Source organism: Geotrypetes seraphini, chromosome 10 (assembly GCF_902459505.1).
Source record: "Geotrypetes seraphini chromosome 10, aGeoSer1.1, whole genome shotgun sequence".
Lineage (NCBI taxonomy): Eukaryota > Metazoa > Chordata > Amphibia > Gymnophiona > Dermophiidae > Geotrypetes > Geotrypetes seraphini.
In genome coordinates this window covers 127,882,070-127,906,868 of record NC_047093.1, presented here as the reverse complement: position 1 = coordinate 127,906,868, position 24,799 = coordinate 127,882,070, and the positions used below count along the sequence as shown (strand labels likewise).

At 45.1% G+C, this 24,799-nt stretch overlaps 1 protein-coding gene across 3 annotated transcripts in view; it reads left to right on the top strand.

Moving 5' to 3' along the window:
• The window catches only part of VAMP4 (vesicle associated membrane protein 4), a 37,055-nt gene extending 20,866 nt beyond the window's left edge, over nt 1-16,189 (top strand). For all 3 annotated transcript variants that reach the window (XM_033961141.1, XM_033961143.1, XM_033961142.1), the window contains exons 5-8: nt 1,685-1,785; nt 7,725-7,804; nt 10,646-10,697; nt 14,743-16,189. In XM_033961141.1, coding sequence (XP_033817032.1) covers nt 1,685-1,785; nt 7,725-7,804; nt 10,646-10,697; nt 14,743-14,771 — 262 coding nt within the window. In that variant the 3' untranslated portion in view covers nt 14,772-16,189. The remainder of the gene's footprint in view (nt 1-1,684; nt 1,786-7,724; nt 7,805-10,645; nt 10,698-14,742) is intronic.
• Nucleotides 16,190-24,799: the final 8,610 nt, after the last annotated feature.

Below are 24,799 nucleotides of genomic sequence, written 5' to 3'. Positions count from 1 at the left end.
CTACCCCTAGGATAGGAGAAAGGACCATATTTTTTGTATTTTTTCCTGGTAAACTGATGTGATCAGATGGAGGCCAAGTTGGAAGCATCAATACACTGTACAAATGCTTAAGCTATCTGAGTTATACACTAAGTTATGTACGGAATGGTATTTCTTGAAATGTTTCTGACTCTTTGATTAAAAGATAAACATTTTCAGACCCAGAACACAGAGAAGGCACAAGTGGTTACTTGCAAGAAAGTCACCTTGAAGCTCCAAACGTTGGGCTGATAGTATTTTATTCATTTTCTGGTGAACATAAAGTGGAAGTTTGTTGTTTTGTTTGGCAGAGAGAGAGAGAGAGCTTATATGGTCCAGGATCCAGAGGGGAAGTATTAACCTTGTGCCTTATGATTCGAAAGCAGAAGTAAATTTTTAATTATTGTGTGTGTATCTATTTTGTATAATCGTAGATTTTGTTCAGTTGCTGTCCAAGAAGTGTTCCGAATACAGTGGTACCTCGGTTTACGAGTGCACCGGTTTGCGAGTGTTTTGCAAGACGAGCAAAACATTTGCAAAATTGGTGCCTCGGAAACCGAGCATGGCTCGATTTACGAGCACCCCCCCCTGCGATCCGGCACACCCCCTGCCTCGAACCAGCACACCCCCGACACGATTGGGCACCCCCCCCCCCGACACTATCCGACCCCCCCCCCCGACACGATTGGGCACCCCCCCACCACTTCTTACCCTCATGTGGGCACTCTTGAAGCTCGGCCTCCTCGTTCAGAACGTGAACTCGCAGGCCTTGAGCATGCTCAGATGCTCAAGGCCCAGCAGACGAGGAGGCCGAGCTTCAAGAGTGCCCAGATGAGGGTAAGAAGCGGCGGGGGGGGGGTGCCCAATTGTGTCGGGGGGGGGGATGTCTGATCGTGGCGGGGGGGTGCCCAATCGTGTCGGGGGGTACCCAATCGTGTCGGGGGGGGGGGGGTCGGATCGTGGCGGGGAGGTGCCGGTTCGAGACGGGGGGGTGCCTGATCGCAGGGGAGTCCTTCGAGGGGAGCAATGCCGGTTCTCGGGGGAGGGGGGAACGCATCAAAGCGAGTTTCCATTATTTTCTATGGGGAAACTCGCTTTGATAAACGAGCATTTTGGATTACGAACATGCTCCTGGAACGGATTATACTCGTAATCCAAGGTACTACTGTATCTAGGTTTATCTATTATCTTAGCAGGAGACTTTAAAGTGATTCTGTTTTATTGATTTCTACTGACAGAAGACGGAATGTACCCCACTTGGGACATCACTCAGAAACAAAATGACCCAGGCAGGCAAAATGGATAGTATAAATAGTATTCTTTATCGTCCCTCCAAACCGGCACAGAAACTGATGACTGTGCCGGTCTGGAGGGACTAAGGGCTCCTTTTCACAAAGGTGCGCTAGCGTCTTTAGCGCGCGCTACCCGAAAAACTACCGCCTGCTCAAGAGAAGGCGGTAGCAACTAGCATGTTAAGGCCCTAACGCACCTTTGTAAAAGGAGCCCTAAAAGAAAGAAAATTAGCAGGTAAGAACCTAATTTCTGTTTTTATACTGCATGCTTCTAGATTAGGCATTGATTTTAAAGAAATAATAAAAGAATTATCTACAGCTTTGTAAAAATAAACATCCCCTTGTCTAATGATTCTGATGCATCTCTTCCCCAGGGTCCAGAGCCAGGTTGACGAAGTCATCGATGTAATGCAGGAGAACATCACTAAGGTGATCGAGCGAGGAGAGAGACTGGATGAGCTGCAGGACAAGTCAGGTGCAATGACAGGCGCTGCTGTCTCTACACTCTTAAGCCAGTCACCTTTTAAACTCTTACATAGGATCAAAGATCCCTTGTTTACTGTGCTGTCTTGTAGCTAGGATGGCCCTGTTCCAGCAGATCTCAACCGGTGTGTCATGATTGATTGGGGTTTTTTGTTTTAACTTTATGGTATGACTTTCTCTTCTCCATTGCAGACTATGAGCAAGATGCAGGCGCTGTTTATTTCAAACTCTAATGGTATATACAACCTTTATTACCAACTGAGGGACCCGACACAGTCGTGTTTCGGACAACAAACCTTCCTCAGGGGTCCGTAGTAGGTAAGGTTTTGCAACAAACAGCATTAAAGGAAAAAACAAGTGCTGGATTGTAAAAAGCATTGCAATATTTTCTATTGAGATCGCAATGCAATGCTTTTTACAATCCAGCACTACACTCGTTCGGGCACTTGTTTTTTCCTTTAATGCTGTTTGTTGCAAAACCTTATCTACCACGGACCCCTGAAGAAGGTTTGTTGTCCGAAACACGGACCGTGTCAGGTCCCTCGGTTGGTAATAAGGTTGTATATACCATTAGAGTTTGAAATAAACAGTCCCATCAATGTCCTAACCCTCCGGCCTTGCACCTGCACGACCTGGTGAGCTGTCTATACTTATGCAACACCCCAGCACCTCCCTCAGTACCCCACGATCCCCTTTTCCCTCAGGAATCTGTCCAATCCCTGTTTGAATCCCTGTACTGTACTCTGCCGGATCACTTCCTCCGGGAGCGCATTCCATTTGTCCACGACCCTTTGGGTGAAGAAAAACTTCCTTGCATTTGATTTGAACCTATCTCCCTTCAGTTTCTCAGAGTGCCCCCCTCGTACCTGTCGTCCCTTTTAGTCTGAAGAACCTGTCCCTGTCCACCCTCTCTATGCCCCTAAGTATTTTGAAGGTCTCTATCATATCCCCCCTGAGCCTCCTCTTTTCCAGAGAGAAGAGCCCCAGTTTATCCAGCTTCTCAGCATATCTTAGTAAGCTGCTGGGTGGTTGCTAGAGGTATCTGGAGCCATGCAGATTGTAGTGTATACGACAGTTGCAAATGGGTGTGTTGTGGTGGATCCAGTCATCAAACATGTTGATTGAGGTGGTCCCAAATGTGTCCGATTGGGTTAAGGTCTGGGGAATTTGGAGGTCATGGAAGTAGCTGGAAGTCTTTGTCGTGCTCTATGACCCGCTCACGAACAATTTTGGCGTTATGACAAGTCGCGTTCTCCTGTTGAAAGATCCCATTGGCCATAGGGAAGACCGTCAACATATATGGGTGTACTTGATCATCAAGGATGAAGAGATGCCCATATCTGTTGAGTGTCTTCCAGAGGTATCAAGGGATCCAGACCACACCAAGAAAACATTTCCCAGACCATAGCACTACCGCCACCAGTTTGTGTATGTCCAACAGTGGTCGCTGGTGTTTGTTCTTGGCAATTTCACACCTGACACACCAACGTCCATCCGTTCAATGATGCTCAACATGACCCATCAGAGAAGGCAATCCTCAGCCAGTTGGTGCAAGTCCCATGTCGGTACTCCTGTGCAAATTGCAGCCGTTTTTTGCAATGAACCCTCGTGAGCATGGGTGCAGTCACCAGCCGTCTGCACCAGAGCCCCATTTGCAACAGAGTTAGCTGCACAATCACTTTAGACACACATCTGGAAGCCCCCTGGTTCATTTTAACAGTGACTTGAGGTAGTGTGCCGATCGCCCTATACCAACCTGTGCAGCCGACGTTCACCTCTCCCATCGATGACTTGTTCTGCCCCACAGTTACCATGTCGGGCATCAAAAAGGTTCCATTCATCCACTCATGGTACACTTTAACTACAGCGACCCGTGAACTGTTCACAAACGCCGCTGTTTCCAAAATGCTGCTGCCCTTAGCCTGGCAGTCGATGATCATGTCTTTTTCAATGTCTGATAAATCACACTTTTTCCCCATGACAGCCACAGTTGCTATATTGGCAACTTGCTGATATCCCACTTTATATACCAACGAAATCTGTACGCAACACAGATTCGTTCATTGGCTGTGCATCCATGATGTGACTTGACTGTGTATATATAGCGTTATACATTTATAACTGAGTAGAAATGAGAGAGATTAAGCATGGAAATAAGGAGAGAGAGAGGCACGTATTCTTGCAGCTGAATTATGGAGTTGGACAAACCCTCTTTTGCTTTACCAGTACATAAATTTGCCCTCTTTGATGGATTAAGGGTGGGTTTAACTTTGTAACTATGCAAGCAGCATAAATGTAGGCGGATAAATAGAGCTGTGGTTTGTGATTTCACTATACTTCATATGTCTGCTTCAGAGAAGGCTGCCAAAAGTAAGTGGAAGCACAGCAGGAGAGTCTTCTGCTCAGCATCAGGTTTGATCATTAAGCCAGGTGACCCCCCTTGAAGAAATCCATTCAGTTTTTCATTGCAGGGTGGCTCTGAATTTTAAGAGTGGTCTTTGAGATGTCAGTTTAAATACAGTCTGCTTCTCAAAAATGTCCAGTATCCTGCCACGCAAGCTGTTGACTAAATATTAAGAAAGGGAATTGGCGCATAGACATCATGGATGCACTGAGAAAAGGAAAAAAACTGCATAGGGAAGCGATGGGGAAAATACATCAACCTGCTTCTGGTATTCATAAGAGACATTTTAGCATTTCTCTGAAAATGTCTGGAAAGGATTTATAGTTTGCAAACTGGAAGATCTGCAGAAATAGTTAAGCGCTGGAGAGCCTCACCACAATCTTTCAAGCAGCCAGAGTAGAGCGTGTTGGGATGTGCTCTACCAGGTAGCAGATACGACTGTAGACCTCTTTACACCGGCAGGACTCTCTTAAAAGTAAATCTTCTCCTCCCCCCTGCTTTTTCATTGCCGTTCCCCTGTCATTTTCCCTTTTTTAAGAGGCCAGCCATATGGAACCAGTGCTGCTCTCCAGCATAGCAGATGGCTGGCCGACATGCACAACCTTCTGTGTATTTAAGTGTTCACATGTGAGTGGATATGTCTCTCCTATAAATCAATTTTATGCACTTCCAGTAGAAAAATAGAATATTTTGTGTGTTCTAGGTATTTGATCCAGGAGTTCTGAACTCCTGCAGGATGTCAGAGGGGTAGCTATTAATATAACAATGGAGACTACTCTAAAAATGCTTAAGAATTTTGTCAGTTCAGTTCTTTTCTTGTTCTGTTTACTCCTGGCAGAATTCTGTGCAACTGCACAAAGCAGAATTTATGCAGAATTAAACCTGTTTTTGCACAGATTCTTCCCTCAGACTCTGTAGCCCGAATCGCTACCAGCAACATCTTCAGGCAGCCTGCAGAGGCTCTGCAAGCTTCTCTCTGCCACATTTCCACCCTTGATGTCACTTCCTCTTTCTTCAGGCGGGACTAGGATAGAGGAAAGCCTATAGAGCTGGCGTCACTGGTCACAGTGGAGAGAGGGTAGGAGATAAATGCGGGCTTGGGGGATAGGGGAGAGAGAGATGCCGGCCTGTGGCGGTACTGGGGTGAGAGATGCTGGCCTAGGTGTGGGATGGGTGAGAGGCTGGCTCGGGGGTGCAAATCCTGCACACCGAAGGGCACAGAAACGGAGATCCTAGATGGAAACTGACCATAGAGACAGGCACACTGAAGTAATGCTGGGCATGAAGTGGTACAGACATGGAGAAGAATGCTTGATGGGGAGAGTGCACTGAGACAGGGGCATAGAAGGACTGCTAGGAAAAGGGGTAATTCTGACAGAGGGATGATTGGTGCAGGGGAATGGAGAGGGACACAGAGGGTATAAGCTCAGGATAGAGATGAGGGGGACAAATGCTGGACAGGACAGATAGGGGCAAAATGCAACATGAACAGGTGATCCTGGGAAGACAGTTATGAAAAAAGCAGAAAGGGCCTCTGGGACCTAAGTGAATGGAAAAATAAACTGCTCAGACAACAAAAGAGAAGAGAGATTTTTATTCTGAATTTATTGAACTATGTCAGCTTTCAGAAACCAACCAACCAAACTTCACTAAGGTGGGCTTTTACAAAGGCATGCTGCTAGAAGAAAGTCACTAAGCAAGAAAACCTTGAAGGCTCTTTGTTTTTCTCTAGTAAGATTTTACAGAAAATACTGAATTGTACTGAAATTCTGGATGATAATAGCAAAAATAGTGTTTAAATGTTTTCAAACTACTTGTCCCAATATTCAACAGTTTTGGAGACATCTGGGACATTATACAACGATGCTTTGGGGGAGGCGTTGGCTTCCGCAACTGAGAGCACTATTTGGATATTATAATATAGCCACGCCTAAACCCAAGGGTATGACAGCTTTCGTCACTAGAGTGCTTTTGATAGGGAAGAAAGCCATTCTCACCAACTGGTTATCCCGAGATCCCCTTTCCTATGCTCAATGGAGATCCTTGATGATAATCCATGCTACGCTGGAGCGGAGACTGGTGGGAGACCTGGAGCATGGACCGGGTCATAGATTTAGCCAGACCTGGGAGTGCTTCTGGCAGGACCTCACACCGCATGCTCGCAGTAGACTTTTGAATCTTTAAGTTTGACTCAACCTCTCACTTTTACTATGGCACTGGACTCGGGGGATGGGGAGGGGGGGTGATTGCATTGTTGTTTGCTGAATGATTCTGCTACTTGTGTTTACTGGTTTGTTGTTGAAACAATAAAAATTATTTGAACATAAATGTTTTCAAACTTGCAGAATTTTGAATTTTTTTGCGCAGAATTCCTCCAGAAGTATCTGTTTAACCCTTTCAGGACCATAAGGATCGTAGGCCAATTTTTGTGGTTTTGACGACATTTTTATGGTAAAAAGGGCTTGCAGATGCCAAAAAATTGATTTTTTTTGTGAAATATCATTATTTTTTTTAAAAAAAATCACACTTCTGGCTTATGGACAGTGTGGCAAGTGAATCTTCTCGTCAATCTGGCAACGACGCTAATGAATGAATGTCGGAACCAGTTTGTTTACATAAAGGCAGTATCATATGGAATCCGTACATATCAAATTTAGAACTGTAGACTATCCCAATCAAAATTTATAGGATTTTAAAGTTATGGGACAAATATGTCCCTTGGTCCTGAAAGGGCTACGTTATATAATGCTGTAAACAGGGTTCTCCAAACTACAGCCTGAGGACTGGACGACTCTCCTGGAGCTCATTTTTTTCCAACCTGCTATGGCTGAATCTAGCTTGCAAAGGAAGTTCAGCTTTTTTATTCTTGTGTAGCAGCAGCAAAGCTGGTAAGATTCTTGGAGACCTCCAGTCAAGGAAGATGAAGGTATCGCATTATAGCACCAAACTCTTAAAAAGAATCCCCCTGCCACTCTGCTCAGATATGATAGAGACGTTTAAGTACTTTCGTTTGAAAGGAAGCTCCAGAATAAGAGGACATAGGTTGAAGTTAAGAGGTAGACAGGCTCAGGAGTAATCTAAGGAAATCATTTTTTACAGAAAGGTTGGTAGATGCATGGTAAAGTCTCCCGATAGAGGTAATGGAGACAAAGACTGTGTCTGAACTCAAGAAAGCATAGGACAGGCATGTGGGATCTCTTAGGGAGAGGAGGAGATAATGGATGCTCTGTATGGACAGAATGGATGAGCTATTTGGCCTTTATCTGCCATCGTGTTTCTATGTTTCTAAGCTCCCCTCCCACTAGCCCTTTCCAGCGATTTCAGATGTCCTGTGTGGCTTTTATCTTTAAAGCTTAGTGCTAGTTCCAAGCAGAAGAGCTGCTGTCTCCCCCTGGCTCTTTTTTTCCCCCCCTTTCAGTTTTTTTTAGTTAAAAAGTTTAGTTTATTATATCACAAAAGTTCTGGTGGCAACCTGGCTCTGGAGGATCCAACTGAGTAACGGCTTCTCTCTCTCTCCTTTGTTTCAGAATGTTTATCAGATAATGCAACAGCTTTCAGCGTCAGATCCAAGCACCTTCGCAGACAGATGTGGTGGCGAGAGTGTAAGGTAAGCAAAAAAAATATAAGCCTGCACGTTTTCCATCTACAAACAGGGTTGAGTCGGGCACACAAGTGGGTGGTGTCATCACATGTCACTGGGCTGGAGCAGCTTCCCTGTGGCTTAAAGCTTAGTGTATTAAGCTTTGAACACGTGTGATCTTTTCCATACACTGAAGTTTCCGCAGCTCCTCAGTTTTGTTTTGTCATTCTGCTTTGTCAAATAGACACGATTTCTTTTTTTCACCTTTTAGACCAGGGGTAGGGAACTCCGGTCCTCGAGAGCCGTATTCCAGTCGGGTTTTCAGGATTTCCCCAATGAATATGCATCGAAAGCAGTGCACGCAAATAGATCTCCTGCATATTCATTGGGGAAATCCTGAAAACCCGACTGGAATACGGCTCTCGAGGACCGGAGTTCCCTACCCCTGTTAGACCTTCTGCCTTTCTCATGTTTTCTGGGATTGTGATGCTCATTGGTGCTTATATTGTGCTATGCATGTCTCCTGCCTGTTTATATTGTTCTTGGTTGTCTATATTGTCTGTATGGCTGTCTGTTTTGTAATAGATATTCCTGGTTTATGCACTGCTTTGATGATGATGTGATAGAGTGCTACTAAATGCTCAGCTTAATGAAAATAAAGTTTGCCTGACTAAGAGATTTTTACTTTGTTGTATCTCTCTTTTTTTCTTCTTTCTGTGTTTAGTTTAAAAGTTTATTATGCAACCAGAGGGGAACAAATAGGAACAGTGCAAAACAAGCAAACAATCTTTTGCAATTGCTAATAAATATAATTGGGGAAAAAAAAAAGAAAAGTCACATGCGTTCTGGCAAAAACCTCACAGACTTTGATAGTCAAAGTGTCTTTATCTGCCTAAATTCTGCACATAATCAAGTCAAACATAAGTGCTGTGTTTGCGGAGAAGAGGCTCTGGTGAAAACCAAGGACAAACGATTCTCTCTGCAGAGATCAGCTGATTCCGTGCATTATACCAGATCATATTTGGTAGAATTGCCAGACAGCTTCAGATGCAGTGATTCTTAAGCTCTAGATGATCAAAGACATCTATTAAACTGGACACTGGCTCTTCAGAGGTTACCAGAGTTTCTCAAACTCGGGGGCCACATGCGGCCCGCCAGCCACTATTTTGAGGCCCTCGGTATGTTTATCCTAATCACAAAAGTAAAATAAAACAGTTTCTTGATCATGTCTCTTTAGCTATAAATGACAATACTATTATTAAGACTTAGCCAAAAGGAAAGATTTATAAACTAGAAAGAGTTTTACCTCATGCAAAATTGTCATTTCTTTAATAAGACATTAACTGTTTTTTTCTGGGGCCCTCCAAGTACCGACAAATCCAAAATGTGGCCCTGGAAAGGGTTTGAGTTTGAGACCACTGGTCTAGCTGGACCTGTGGCCTGACCCAGTGGGTATTTCCTACGTTCTACTTGCTGCCTGGAGCCTCATAAAAATCTTCCATATTCTGGGCTCTTGATTACTACCTCGAAAGAATTTACTACTTCAAAAAGTCTGTGCAGCTGTTTCTCTTTCAAACCCCAGCAGAATTGGCATTCCATTTACCAAAAGAACTTTAGTAAATGGCTGACCTCGAGCAACTGATTCTATTATGAAATCTCATTAAATTAGAGTGACTGTAGCTCTCCCTGAATGCTGCTTGGCTGGATATCATTTGTAAAGCAGCTTCCTGTCCTTCACTTCATACATTCACATCGAGAGTGTGGCGCAGTGGTTAAAGCTATAGCCTCAGCACCCTGAGGTTGTGGGTTCAAACCCATGCTGCTCCTTGTCACACTGGGCAAGTCACTTAATCCCCCCACTGCCCCAGGTACTTTAGATAGATTGTGAGCCCACCGGGACAGACAGGGAAAAATGCTCGAGTACCTGAATACATGCACGTAAACTGTTCTAAGCTCCCCTGGGAGAACGGTATAGAAAATTAAATAAATACTTTAATTTGGACCTGTCCACAATAAGAGAGGGAATATGGTTGAGCTTCGCTGGACACTTTAGCCTGGATTCTATATAGGGCTGACGGTCGTCCTATATAGAATCGGGCCTAAGGCAGCCTAAAATAAACCCAATTCTGTAACTGACGTCCATGTTACAGATGCCGGTTAGACAATTGGGTTATTGTAGACATGACCACTATACTTATCGTGGCAAGGGATTTCTCTGCTGCGATAAATATAGCGGCTGCGGCCGCCAGTCCCCCCCCCCTAAACAAACGAGGCAGAAGGGTGCCCAAGCCCTCCTGCCTGGAAGACCCCCCTCCAAAGATCGCTGGCAGGAGGGTGCCCAACCCCTCCTGCCGGAAGATATCCCCCCTTCGAAGATTGATCCCCCCTCCCCCCCCCACTTAATAGCGTTCGTGCTGCCGTTGGGGAGGGTGTGGGGGACATTATACAGAAAACTTAACTTTTCCCCTAAAAAATAGAGAAAAGGTTAAGTTTCCTTTATAATGGGGGTTTCCAAGCCCCCCAATGACAGTGCGGTTCCCCCCTTCACACACCCCCTCGGAGCTCTTTAAAATAAACTTTTATGGCGGTGCGCTGGAGTCTTGCACTCAATTGTCTGCTCTGTAATGTCGGGCGCCTTTGTCCCGCGTGTTTATGACTGTGAATCATCCCTGGTGTTGTCTTTGCCTCTGCCTCTTTATTTGTTAGTATGGTTTTGAGTCTGCATGGTATACTGTTCCTAGCTTTGCATTGTCTGTCAAGCCATAAATTGTTTCATATAGGTAACTGAGACCAGATATTGTAAATTGGTAAAGTCATGATTAAAAATGTCTTAACTCCCTGGTATTTGGATCTTTTTTTTCCTTGCAGGTGAAAGCTATTGTGGCTCTGGTTGTTGGTATTATCTTGCTAGTGATAATCAGTAAGTATTTTTTCTTACTTGCCACTTGGTTAATTCATTTTCACATTGTGTACAAATTTGACAACTTCTATGTTTTTGGCATTTGCTTGGGAAGTGGTCTCTGGTCAGATTGTAAGCTTTTTCGAACAGGACTGACTCTTCTATGTTTTGGTGTTCAGCGCTGCATATGCATGGTTGCACTCTTGAAATAAGTAATCTGCCTATCCATACCAATGAACCCTTCTCCTTGTTCCATGCTTTCTTGAATGAGTTCTATACCCCAACCCACGAGTTGAATTGCAGGACATGTCAATCATTTTTCTCAGCTCTTCCTCCTTGTCACCCTGGGCAGTACCCTCTCTCTTCAGTCTTAACTTAGAGCAAAAGAACAGCCTTCAATGGTCCATCAAGCCCAGTAGCACGTTCTCATGTTGGCCAATCCAGGTCACTAGTACCTGGCCAAAACCTAAGGAGTAGCAACATTCCATGCTCCCGATCCAGGGCAAGCAGTGGCTTCCATCAGAGAATGGCACGGGGAAACATTTTGCCCCCGTCTCCGCCCCATCCCCACAGCTCGGTCCTCGTCCCCGCAAACCATCTGATCCCATCCACACAAGCCTCAAATAGCTATGATTTTATATTGAACTTATTTTATTAAAGTATAAAAGGAAACAATATTTATCAATACAAATAATACAGAACAAGGATCAACAAAACCCCTGTCTCCCCTCCCATCCCCTTCACAAATATCCCCCCACTATCAAGAAAACTGAATAAGCCAAATTATTACAGAATGCTACACAGAAATATCATGCTAACAGAATACCGCAGTCACACATGATGGGAATAATGTTAGGGGAGTGCAACTAAGGCAACTACCCCCTGGTCAGAGAGAGCCCTAAGCCAGCTGGAAACTCTTTGAAGCACGGCCTAGGCTTTGCAGTCCCCAGTTATGTCTAACACCAACTCTAGCAGGATACATATTTCAAATCTGATATAGTCTAATCACAAAATAGAAAATAAAATTATTTTTTTTTTCTACCTTTTGTTGTCTTGTTATGGTCTCAGGCACTGGTCTCTTTTCTTTTGCCTTCTCTTAACTCACTTGCCAGGGTCTCCTGGCCATTTGACATTTCTTCTTTCGCCATGTTCACCATCTCCCTTCTCTATGTCTCCTATACGTCCCTTTCTAGTATTTCCCCTGTGCCCATCTCCCTGCCTTCATCATCTCACCATTCTATGATCCCCTCCCCCTGTGTACAGGGAGTGGGGAGAGAGAGATCCATGGTGCATCTCTCCCACTCCCTCTACTGCCATATCCAACATTTTTCCCTCTCTCATCCCCCGGATCATAATGCAGTATTTTTCACCATTGTCCACCAGTTCCATGCCCAACATTTCTCCTTCTATCACCCCTCTCCAGCACCATGCCACATCTCTCCCTCCATCACTATGTCCAACATTCCTCCCCCTTGCATCCCCTTCAATCTGTCCCTCTGTTCCCTCTCCACCACTATATCCAACACTTCTCCCTCTCATCCTTCTCTTCCCCATGTATCTCTACCTCACTCCGCGCTCTCTCTATGCCCAACAATTCTTCTTTCTTCCTTTCCCCATGTGCATCATCTTTCCCTCTCACACACTCATCCCCAACAATTCTCCCTTTTTATTCCCATGTCCCGAGTTCTTGTCCCCCCTCCCTGCCTTCAAACCTTTGTCCCAAATTCATGCCCCTCCCGTGTCCCAACGTGCTGCGCCTCCCCCTTCTTTTCTCCCTTTGTCCCACATTATCCCTTCTCTCCCTTACTTATTTAGGGCCATCCAGCTGGGCATACCCCCCTCCGCCGAAGCCGATCAGCACTGGCAACTCCCCTCGCATTTGCAGCCGCCCGCAAGTCTGGCAGTTCGCCCCCCTCCGCTGAAGCAGACTAGAGAGCTTCCCTCTGATGTCAGAGTTGACATCAGAGGGAAGCCTTTCTGATCAGCCAGGGATCCCAGGCAGTTACCTCGACTGTCGGACATCATCTTCCTTCCAGCTTGGCTGTTCCTTATCTTCAGCTCTAGCCGCACTTGTTTGCTGGGACAGCGCGCAGCGGCTCTTGCACACTGCTGACACGGTTCCAGTTCCAGGTCAGCCACGTGCAGCGTCCAAGAGCCACTGTGCGCCGTCCCGGCTTCCCTAGTTCTCAGCTGGCTGCTCTAACCACATTTGGTAATCAGCAACTAAAGGCTAGTGGAGCTGAAGCCTGGTGGCATTTTGGCAACCTTTCAGAAACATTGCTAGGTAATTTATTTTATGGTTGTAGTGCAGTGTGACATATTGAAATAACAGGGGAAATCAGAATGGAGGGAGGGTTTAAAACTTTTTCACATCGCTGTATTCCTATTAGTTACATTTTAATAACCGGAGACGGAAGGCCTTTAGCATGCGCAGATGCTCAAGGCCCCGCAGCAGCCCGTCTTAGTACTTTGGCGGTATTCTCTTTCAGTATCGGCACGTGGTAAGCATAGTGCCGGTCAGTGGGGGGGTAGACATCAGCACGAAGGGAGGAGAGCCCTCGGGAGTGGGGTGGGCATCCACCAAGTCCCATAGGTGCCAGATAACAAAGAGTCTAGTGTATAACATCGGAGGCATTATCCCAGGACAAGCAGACAGGTATTCTCACTAGTGGGTGACGTCATCCGACGGAGCCCCGATGCGGACGTCTCACAAGCATACTTGCTTGTAGAAACTTTAGAAGTTTCGAGTTGCCCACACCGCACATGCGCGAGTGCCTTCCCGCCCGATGCACCGGGCTTGTCTCCTCAGCTCTTACTTTTTTGCGGAGCCGAGAAGTCCGTCTTCGACTCTCTGCGCGAAGTAACTTCACTTGTGCCTTCTAAGTCGCGATTTTGGGTTCTTTTACTCATAATCGTTGATTTTCGTCGTGTTTTCTTGTTTTTAAAAAAAATAATAATAATTTTTTCCTTCCGTTCGACCGGGCAGGCTTACTTTCCTAGTTCTAGACAAATCTGTAAGAAGGATGTACCAATTAACATCCACTATCTTCTCCTTTCATAGCTGTATTGCAATAACTTCAAGTTAAATCTCTGTCCATCTCATCAAAGTAAATACTCGAATATAAGTTGATCTGCGTATAAAATGAGTTGCCCTTTTCCACCCCAAAAAAGGAGGGAAAAAGATTGACTCAAATATAAGAGGGGGGGGCTAATATCCATGAGCCCTTTACTCACTCCTCTGCCAGACTCTGCACTCAGTCCACCTCCCTCCTTGCCCTGCCAGGCTCTGCACCCAGTTCCCCCCTCTCCCTGCCCTGCCAGACTCTGCACCCTTTCCCCCTTACCTCCTTGCCAGGCTCTGCACCCAGCACCCCTCCCTGCCCTGTACCCTGTCTTCCCTCTCTCTCGACGTCCTGCAGGCCTCTACTGGGCCTGCAGTTTGACCTGATGGGCTGGAACAGGAGGGATCCCTCCTGTCCCAGCCGACTCTGTCAATTTTTTTTTACCTCCCTTCCACCTCTCCCCCGCGCACCTTTTTGAATCCCTGGTGATCCCGCAAGCTTTCCGTTCTCCTGCCCCGCGCTGAGCTCCTCCCTGAATAGCCCAGTGTACCGGGGCATGAGCAAGCTTTTGCGCTCCTGCCTGGTGCTGAGCCAAATATAAGACAAGATCCCCATTTTTGGGCCTTTTTTTTGGCCCCAAAATCTCATCTTAGTTTTGAGTATATATGATAGTCTGTTTACTCTGTCCAAATTAACCCCATAAATCCTGCAATTCTGTTGTTTATTATCTTTAACATATTGCACCACTCCTCCTCCCTTTCTTCCTACCCTGTCCTTCCTGGATAATAGCCCAATACAGCTATAGCCCAGTCATGGTTCTCTGTGAATCACATCTCTGAGACCCAGCAGGCTATGAAGCAAACTCCTAATTTCTTACTGTCCTAAGAGCATGATGATACAGGAGCTCTGCCTTTCAGTTTTAGATGTCATCTTTATATCGTCAGCTGTGTGAGAATTGAAGAGACACTGATGCTTATTTTCCCCCTTTTAACTTTGTCTTCTAGTTCCCATTGTCGTAAGATATAAGAGCTGATGTGCTGACTGAAGAATCACTCTGGAGTTAGGAGTAAGAAGCGGCTGCATCCCCTCATTGTAAACAGTGTACGTACTCCTGAAAGTGCCAGGATGACTTCCTTTCCGGCACGGCTGCTTCTTGCTGTGGTTTTGCGTGACCAAACGGTTCAAGGGGTGCTTGTAACAAAATGAAATCGACAAAACTAAAATCCGCAGTCGAGACTTGGTTTCCTCCAATAACTCTTCAGTCCCAGGCTTTCTCGTGGATGTGTTCAGCTGGAAGGAATTGCCTGTACAGCAGAAGAAACAAATGTGAAAGATGAGGTGGGGGGGGGGGGAGAGGAATTCCCTTCACTGTGACTTCTTGTCCCGACACATTTCTTTTTTACGAGAGGGGATTATTTTGCATGTGTGAAACTCCTATGTTCTTTTCTTGCACTCATCCTGCACAGTGTCGTCTCGGAGGGACCGGGCAAAGGATTTGGAACCAGTTAGCCACATCTTCTGCATGTCTCACTCGTTTACTAAAACATCCCCCTAATACGGTCGCCACATTTTCAAGATGCACTGTGTAAACTTTAAATTTCCCCGAGACTGGGAATCTCTTTTATGTCCACCTGTAGTTAGCCAAATAGGCAGGAAAAGAGAATGCCTCACACTGACCAGTTCGGAAATGTTCATGCCATTGAGCCCGGTTCTGCAGACTGGGTCTGCTCTATGGTGTCTGTCTTGCACACATTTATTTTGAGAATAACTGTTTACAGTTGGGCATCACGGCACATGTCTACACATATCTGAATACACAAAGATACACACACACAATTTTCTGGCAGCTGAAAGACCAGCCAGAATCCCTTGACGTCATCATCTCAATGTGCGTGTGTTAAGCAGGTCTGACTATTCTGTACTTCACCTGGAATCTTGCTTTGAAGCAGGATCTTCCCAGGCGAGCCCCTCTCTGTTGCCCTTTATTTGTACAGATGATTAATGATGTAATCTGATAATGTATTGTGTATTTATAATTTATTTTAATATCCTTGTTGGGTGGACAGGTTAGGGTTTGGGATCTATGACGGAACAGAGAGCATTAATGAAATTGTCCTCTCTGGAGGAGAGTTCCTGGGGAGCAGTGTCACGGAGATTTGCACCTCTTCCTAAAAAATAGAGCTGTGAGAGGCATTAGGCCCAACAATATCTTGTTACATGATCCTTTCGTTGTGTACAGGTGAGCATTAATAGGAGCGATCTTTATTTTCAAATTGCATGTTCTGTTATTAGAATTAATGGGGCCAATTGCACATGTACGTCGACCCAAAATCTGTTTCGGAGACTTTTTAAAAAGTTGTTAATAAAGTTGATTTGCACTACTTACAAAAGCTGTTCTTGTCAGCCCCACCCTTTGTTTCTGATGCTTTGCAGAGCTTGTATTTTTCAAGGTTGACACAGGCTTCCTCCTTTTCTCTGTGTTGTACGTGGAAGAGTCCTGCAGCCTGGAACTGGCGATATCCCCTCTGCTGGTGATATCACACTGCGCTGTTCACAGAGAACACCTGATGCAGATGAACAGGTTTCAAGGTTAATAAACATTTGATTAATCGCCTATCCTGGGTTCTAGGCGATTTACATTATAAAATGGGGTATACAAATTTAATTATAAAACATAAACAAATTGCATAGCTTAGTTTTCAATTAGCTCTTAGAAAAGTCTGAACCCATGATTCTTGCTATTACTAACTTTGGATTGTATTTGATGTATGCAGATGTATTTGATTACTTAAGAAATTGTACATCGCCTAGAAATTGAAATAGGCGATTAATCAAATTATATAATAAACTTGGAAACTTGGATTGCAATGTTTGTGGTGGAGCTGGGTTGTGCTGGAGTGAAGCAATGTGAACATTTTCTTGCCACTGCTTACAACCACTTAGTTAAAGGGTCATGGATTTTGATATACAGTACTACTTTTCTGTGGTGCAACCAAAGCAGTTTACATATACAGTCAAACCTCGGTTTACGAGTGCTGCGATTTGCGAGTGTTTTGCAAGATGAGCAAAACATTTGCAAAATCTGTGCCTCGGAAACTGAGCTGGCCTCAATTTGCGAGCCCCCCCCCTGCGATCCAGCATCCCCCACTCACCCACCCACCCACTCTGGCACCAGCACCAATGCACAGAACATGCTGGTGCCCGAAGATCCTGCCTGTTGCTTGTGCTGGACCTTGAGCATCTGCGCATGCTCAAGGCCTTCTAGTTCTCGTTCTCTCCAAGTGGAAACTTGGTTTGCGAGCATAATTCGTTCCAGAAGCATGCTCATAAACCATTGTACTCGTATGTTAAAGCGAGTTTTCCCATAGGAAGTAAGGAAAACTCGCTTGATTGGTTCAACATCCTCCCCCCCCACAAGGCCACCAGCTCTGCTCACTTCCAGCCTACCACATCCCAAAAAGACCCCCGAGAACCAGCATCGCCCACCTGCCCAAACCCTTACCGCAGTCTGGCACCAGCATGCAGCACCAACCCACAGGACATGCTGGTGCCGGAAGAACCTGCCTTTTGCCGCTGATCTCTGCTGGGCTGGGCCTTGAGCATCTGAGCATGCTCAAGGTCTTCTGGCTTCCGCTCTCTCCGAGAATCTCATTAGAATGGGAATTGTTACCGATTTAATTTTCATTTAGAGGATTTTAGTCCACTATACAATGTTTGAGTTTTATAGAATTCAAGCAGCTCAATTGAAAGCGTTCTTAAAAAGCCAGCTTTTTAAGAGACCTTTGAACTTACTAAGTGATTTTTCTTCCCTAATATAAATTGGAAGCGCATTCCAAGTTTGAGGTGCCATAACAGAGGCAATAGAGGGTTAAGTGACTTGCCCAGGGTCACAAGGAGTTGCAATGGGAACTGAACTAGAGAATGACATGGGGAAAAAATTTGTCCCTGTCACCGCCCTGCCACCATGACCACTGTCCCCGGAAGTTGCATCAGAGGAGAAGCTTCTGCCCACACCCGCGTGATTGCAGGCAGGCTCGGCCGGCTTGAGCAAGTTATTTTACTAATGCACTGTGAAATTAAGGGGGCGGGAGGGAGATAGATTCAATAAGGAGAGAGGAGGGCCGTGCACGATCGGTGACCACGCGCGTTCCCTTCTCAAGGCCATTCACCACTCCACGGGGCAGTGGATGGCCTTATCACCGCAGTGAGCACTTTTCCCCCCCCCCCCCCACCATTTCGGCGGGTTATCCGCGGGTAACTGAACCTAGTTCCTTAGGGTCACAGGCCGCTACAGTAGGCTCCTCCACTCCTTTGAAGTTCAATTTATTTAATAAACCGCAACTATAAAACCAAAGTTAAAATCTAAGCGGTTTACAATGACTATAAATTGGGGAGGTAAAACAATACAAAAACAAATTCCATTACATTATTAGAACAAGCTCTGGTTCCTGTGACGTCTTGTTTTCTGCTCCAGGTCCACTGTTTGTGGCCATATCTCATGTGGTTTCTAGACAACCTAGTATTCTAAGGATTTGTATGTATAATAGACTAAGCGTATCACAAAGTGTCTCTGCCTGGCTACTACTGAGCCACCTCACTGATGAGCTGCATCATTTACACTACTGGCCACTGACTGCCTGGGCTAGAAGCCAAGGAGGGGGAATTCACCAGGTATTTGTGTGAATGAATACCTCGGAGAGATTTTCTGTTGCATCCTTGTGTTAATCAGGTTTTCTATTCTGCCTTTATTTATTCAGTTCAAGGTCAGATTACATTAGACTAAGAATAGAGCAAGGGCCTTGGGATTAATAAGAAGGGGTGGCTGGAAAGCTCACCAGTAAATCCAGGAGAGGAAAGGAATAGCTGTTTGTTGGTTAGAACAAGAGACTGGGTTCTAAGCCTGACTCTGCCAGCAGCAGCTCCCTGAGTTTGGACAAGTCACTTTATCTTCCTGTTAGGGGTGCAAGATTTGTCCAGCAGTGTTTGAGAAGTAGTATTTTTTATGCTCATGGAGAGCTGCGACACTGGATACACAGAGTTGACTTTACTGTGCACCTGAGAGATGCTGCAATAACTGTCAGAAAAGAAAGTAAGTACCGTACTTTTTTTTTTTCTCTGTACTATTCTGGTATTTTCAGACTTTTTCTTTAAATGGCAAGCCTAGAGCTTACTGAGGTTCCGTTTCCTTTCTTTGCATTTAGTTTGTAAACTGGAAGATTTCGTTTCTGCATTTGCCCCGAATGGGTGGGTGTCAGGTCAAAAGCGCGCCGGGACAAAGGCACGCCCAGACAATTGAGCGCAGCGCAGAGGCGTGCGCCACTCAAAATTACTGTTTTTAGGGCTCCGGGGGGGCGTGGGGGGGAATCCCCCCACTTTACTTAATAGACATCGCGCCGCGTTGTGGGGGGTTGTAACCCCCCCACATTTTACTGATAACTTCACTTTTTCCCTGTTTTTAGGGAAAAAGTTAAGTTTACAGTAAAATGTGGAGGGTTACAACCCCCCATAACGCCGGCGCGATGTCTATTAAGTAAAGTGGGGGGGTTCCCCAACAAAAACCCCGTCGGAGCCCTAAAAACTAATTTTGAGAGGCGCGCGCCTCCACGCTGCGCTCAATTGTCCGGGCGTGCCTTTGTCTTTCGCGCCGTTGTCTATGAACCCCTCACCTGTGACTGAGGATATTCCTTAGAGTGTGGGAATTTGTGGCACTAATCTGCTACCTATGGGCTATCAGATGATTGCTACAACCCGTATGGAAGGTACTTATATGGGACTTCACAAATGGACCACGGGTGCCGCGTGCAGGAGAAGGAGGCTTGGTAGCCAGATCGAGCAGGGGAGAGCCTGAGAGACAGAGTTTGAAGCAGGAGAAGAAGGCAGGAAGAAGCACAGGGCTCGGGGAAGCGGCGAGAGTAAGCTCCGCCCACCCCCACCGCGTCAGAGGCAGCGTCGGACTCACCCTTGAAAAGGGGGCGGAGCCAACGCGACGAACTCTGCATCGGCTGCCACGTGCAGGAGAAGTAGGCAGCAGTGCTTGGTAGCCAGATCGAGCAGGGGAGAGCCTGAGAGACAGAGTTTGAAGCAGGAGAAGAAGGCAGGAAGAAGCACAGGGCTCGGGAAAGCGGCGAGAGTAAGCTCCGCCCACCCCCACCGTGTCAGAGGCAGCGTCGGACACCCCCTTGAAAAGGGGGCGGAGCCAACACGGCGAAATCTGCATCGGGTGCCACGTGCAGGAGAAGGAGGCAGCAGTGCTTGGTAGCCAGATTGAGCAGGGGAGAGCCTGAGAGACAGAGTTTGAAACAGGAGAAGAAGGCAGGAAGAAGCACAGGGCTCGGGGAAGCGGCGAGAGTAAGCTCCGCCCACCCCCACCGCGTCAGAGGCAGCGTCGGACTCCCCCTTGGCCCAAGCTTAGTACTAGATGGTTAACCATGGTCATGGGGACAAACTTTGTCCCCATGTCATTCTCTAAGAGACTAGCCTTAAACAGGCTGTTCCAACTAGAGAGTTGCACAGGGACAGAAATCCCCGCCAGGATCCTCTCCGTCCTCACTCGTCCCCGTCAGGATCCTCTCCGTCCCCACAAGGAATTACCTCCATCCCCACCCGTCCCCTTAAAAAGCAGCAATTACTTCTGACAGGATCATCATTCCACAGTTTCTTTTGTGTTTGCACTGCTGTTTTCCTTGTGGAATCTCTTTGGTGGAACCATTTTTTTGTTTTCTATTCAGGTAATTAACTTATAAACCACCTCTTTTACTAAGGCTGACGTGTCCATTATATTATATGGACGAACCCTGCTTCCAAAGCCTTCCATCCCCATGGGAGTCTCGTGGGCCAGAGGGGGGGGGGTCCCCCTGGGAGTCCCGTGGGCCAGATGGGGGTCCCCGTGGGTTAAGGGGAGATTCCCGTGATCCCCGTTCCCGTGCAGACCTCTAGTTCCAACTAGTAGCAATATGTAAAAACTTAACACATCTTAGACAACTAGCAACTGCATTCAATGATAAAAAATGCAGAAGCTGCTTTGGGTTTTAAATGAACACTAGTAAATTACAGGCTTTGTGTCTTGTCTTCTGCCTTTGATGTGGTAACAGAGTCTTGTCTGCTGATCAGGCTCCTACCATCTGCAATGTCTTTTGATCACATGCCCAGTTGTGCAAGCATCTTACTATTACTACAACAGATTCATCCATCATTGCTGGCATCAAGGAGCATTTCCAACGTTTAACAGACACTTATTTTCCTGTTCATCCACTATATGATGTTGGTTCTCTTCTACATCCATGTCTAAAAGACCATGCAATTATCTTCCCGGATGATTTAAAAATACAGGCAACTGCATCTTTGAGAAGGTTGTACCAAAACTAGATCGAAATAGAAAGCTTGAGTTCATCAACCCTGGATCCTCCACAATCCATATTCCCAGAAAGTGTCACATCTGTAGAAGAGCAAGCCCCCCGCCCCCCAATCAAAGGAATGAAAATGAACATTATCAGCTTTCTGAGTGACTTGTATTTAACAATGCCTCTTTTGAAGCTATTATTGATGAATTGGATAGTTATTTATGTTCTGATTATTTTGGGAAATGTGTACTAGCCAATGTGCGGGCCAAAACTTGTATAGGAGATCGAAACATTCAAGATAATGAAGGGAATAAACTTAGTAGATAAAGATAGGTTGTTCACCCTCTCTAAAGTTAAAAGGGGATAGATTCCATACAAATGTAAGGAAGTTCTTCACCAAGAGAGTGGTAGAAATCTGGAACGCTCTTCCGGAGGCTGTTATAGGGGAAAACACCCTCCAGGGATTCAAGACAATGTTGGATAAGTTCCTACTGGAACAGAACATACGCAAGTAAGGCTAGACTCAAATAGGGCACTGGTCTTTGACCTAAGGGCCACGCAGGAACGGACTGCCAGGCACGATGGACCACTGGTCTGACAAGAGAGCTAGACTAAATACTGAAATGACTTATCCACAGATTTAGAAGTCATAACAGTTCTTCATAGGGCATATTGCCCTCCCCCACTGGGTTTTGTTTTGTTCCCCTGGATATTTGAATACGGTGGATTAGGGTTCCTTGAAGTAATAAGAAGTCAGATATTCTAGGGTTAAGAACATAAGAATTTGTCGCTGCTGGGTCAGACCAGTGGTCCATCGTGCCCAGCAGTCCGCTCCCGAGGTGGCCCCCAGGTCAAAGACCAGTGCCCTGAGACCAACCCTACCTGCTTACTTTCTGGTTCAACAGGAACCCGTCCAACTTTGTCTTAAATCCCTGGAGGGTGTTTTCTCCTATAACAGCCTCCGGAAGAGCATTCCAGTGTTCCACCACTCTCTGGGTGAAGAACTTCCTTACGTTGGAGGAAGAGTTATTTCAGCTGCTCATTCTTACTGTTTTCTATTTGTGATTTATAAACAACAGTTGTATTGTTAATTATTGTTCCTTTTTGTACTTCAATAACAAGATTTAAAATACAAAATCATAAGTGTTTGAGGCATTTGCAGATAGGGACAGAGCCCACGGGGATGGTGACAAACTTTGTCACCATGTCATTCTCTAATGTCTGCCTTACTCCAGTTCTTCATTCACTGCCTCTGTTCCCAGCTAGTGGAGTGGCTTTATCTGTCTCAAGGCTAGGCTTTTATTCTTTTTTTTTTTTTTGTCAGCTAGACTTTAAGAAAAATGGGCAAATATTCAAAGGGAACGTTATAGATACTAAGGAAGTATTGTTACCACAGCAGACACCCCTAGATGTTTTTATTCTGGCTAAAGGAGAAGATTGGAAGGTGGTTTAGGGGGTAGTTACCTGTTTGTCTCCAGGGCTGGGCTAGTAACATGGCCTGTTGGACTGTGAAACAGCTCAGGAAGACCGGTCAATGGAGGATTGATTTGTTTGACTCCTAAGGAAATTTCTAACCTTGAGATCCGATAGTTGGATAGAACTAGAATGGAATCTGCTCTCTCTGTCTATCTATCCTGGTTTTGTAATTGTCTGTATAAGAACAGTCTTGGTTGACTCTGGTCTAGAAACCAGGCTTTGGTTAATGAAAACCAAAGGCAAGGAACTGGAAAATTCAAGTTGTCAATTTTGCTCTTTTAAAAAAAAATTTGTTTGCTGTAAGTTGTTTGCCTACTCAGATGTTGAAGAAATATTTTCTTGATCATTTGCATTTGGACTCACTCTCTTTCAGCAATTTCAAGAGCCTTTTCTGTTCCAGGCTTGCTGAAGAATCTTGTAGAGGAGAAAGATTTAATTTATGACGGATATTTCTGTAGAAGAATCCATAGGTTATCTCTCCAAATGGGCTAATTTAAAACACCTTACTTACTCCAAGTAGGGCAAAAACAAAGTATTAAGTTTGTGATTTTGGTGCTAGATCAGAATTATTTCAGTATCCTAAGAATTGCATCTGGACTGCTGGGCGCGATGGACCTCTGGTCTGACCCAGCCGAGACAACTTCTTATGTTCTTATGTGTCCTGAGCCTGGATTTATTCTCAAAAATTTCCTGGGATGTGTTTTGTTAAATTTAGAGGGAGAAACGATAGGTTTACAGAGCCAGTTCATAGGCAAGAGCTTCTCTAGGGATCAAGAGCAGCTTCTCTGGCATTTTTTTTTTTTTCAAGGTTTAGATGGCAGAAAATACTTAGGGAGCTTAATCAAATTATGGACTGCAGTGGGAGGAAAAAATAAGTAAATAACATTCTTTAGCATCCCAGGCAGCCTCTCATTAAAAATAATTTTGTTCACTGTTGCTCTCAGCTGATTCCTATAAATATTTCAGGAAAAAGTTGAAAACTTATCTTTTCTCTAAATACTTGACTACTTAATCCATCCTATTCCATGGATCATGTTCATAATTAATAATATTTTGTAAACCACGTAGAACATTTTGGTAAGGCGGTTAGTCAGTCCAGCGAATGGCCACCCGGATGGTCTCGGGACTCGAGGATCTCCCGTATGAGGAACGGCTGGATAAATTACGGCTATACTCACTCGAGGAACGCAGAGAGAGAGGGGAGACATGATCGAGACGTTCAAATACCTCACGGGCCGTATCGAGGTAGAAGAAGATATCTTCTTTTTCAAAGGTCCGACGGCGACAAGAGGACATCCATGGAAAATCAGGGGCGGGAAATTGCACGGCGACACCAGGAAATACTTTTTCACTGAAAGAATGGTTGATCGCTGGAATAAACTTCCACTTCAGGTGATCGAAGCAAGCAGTGTGCCTGATTTTAAGAAGAAATGGGATCGTCACGTGGGATCCCTGCACAGAGCTAAATAGGGGAGGGTCATTAGGGTGGGCAGACTAGATGGGCCGCGGCCCTTATCTGCCGTCTTTTTCTATGTTTCTAATAAGTGCAATGTAATGTAATGCAATTAAAAACTTTTAATCAAAATGCAACCCTAAAAAATTAAAGAATAGAAAAAGATAAGAAATACAGATTGACAAATTACAAGTTAAATCGTCTAAAACAGCATACAGAATAGCTATAAACAGCCTTACAGTTTTCAGTGTCTATTTCAGAAATGCAGCCCTAGTTCCAATAAAACAAGCAAAAGCCCAACCCCCTTCCCACTGGTGTGTATTCGATAATAACAACAAAAAGACCACATTGAATATATATCGCAACCACAAACCCCACCCTAAAAAAATTCCAAATCCTAGCACATATACATTAAAGCCTGAAAAAAAGAATCCTAATGTAACTCTGGTATTAACTCAGCATTAACCCTTTCAGGACCATAAGGATCGTGGGCCAATTTTTGTGGTTTTGACAACATTTTTATGGTAAAAAGGGCTTGCAGATGCCAAAAAATTGATTTTTTTGTGAAATATCATTATTTTTATTTAAAAAAATCACACTTCTGGCTTATGGACAGTGTGGCAAGTGAATCTTCTCGTCAATCTGGCAACGACGCTAATGAATGAATGTCGGAACCAGTTTGTTTACATAAAGGCAGTATCATATGGAATCCGTACATATCAAATTTAGAACTGTAGACTATCCCAATCAAAATTGATAGGATTTTAAAGTTATGGGACAAATATGTCCCTT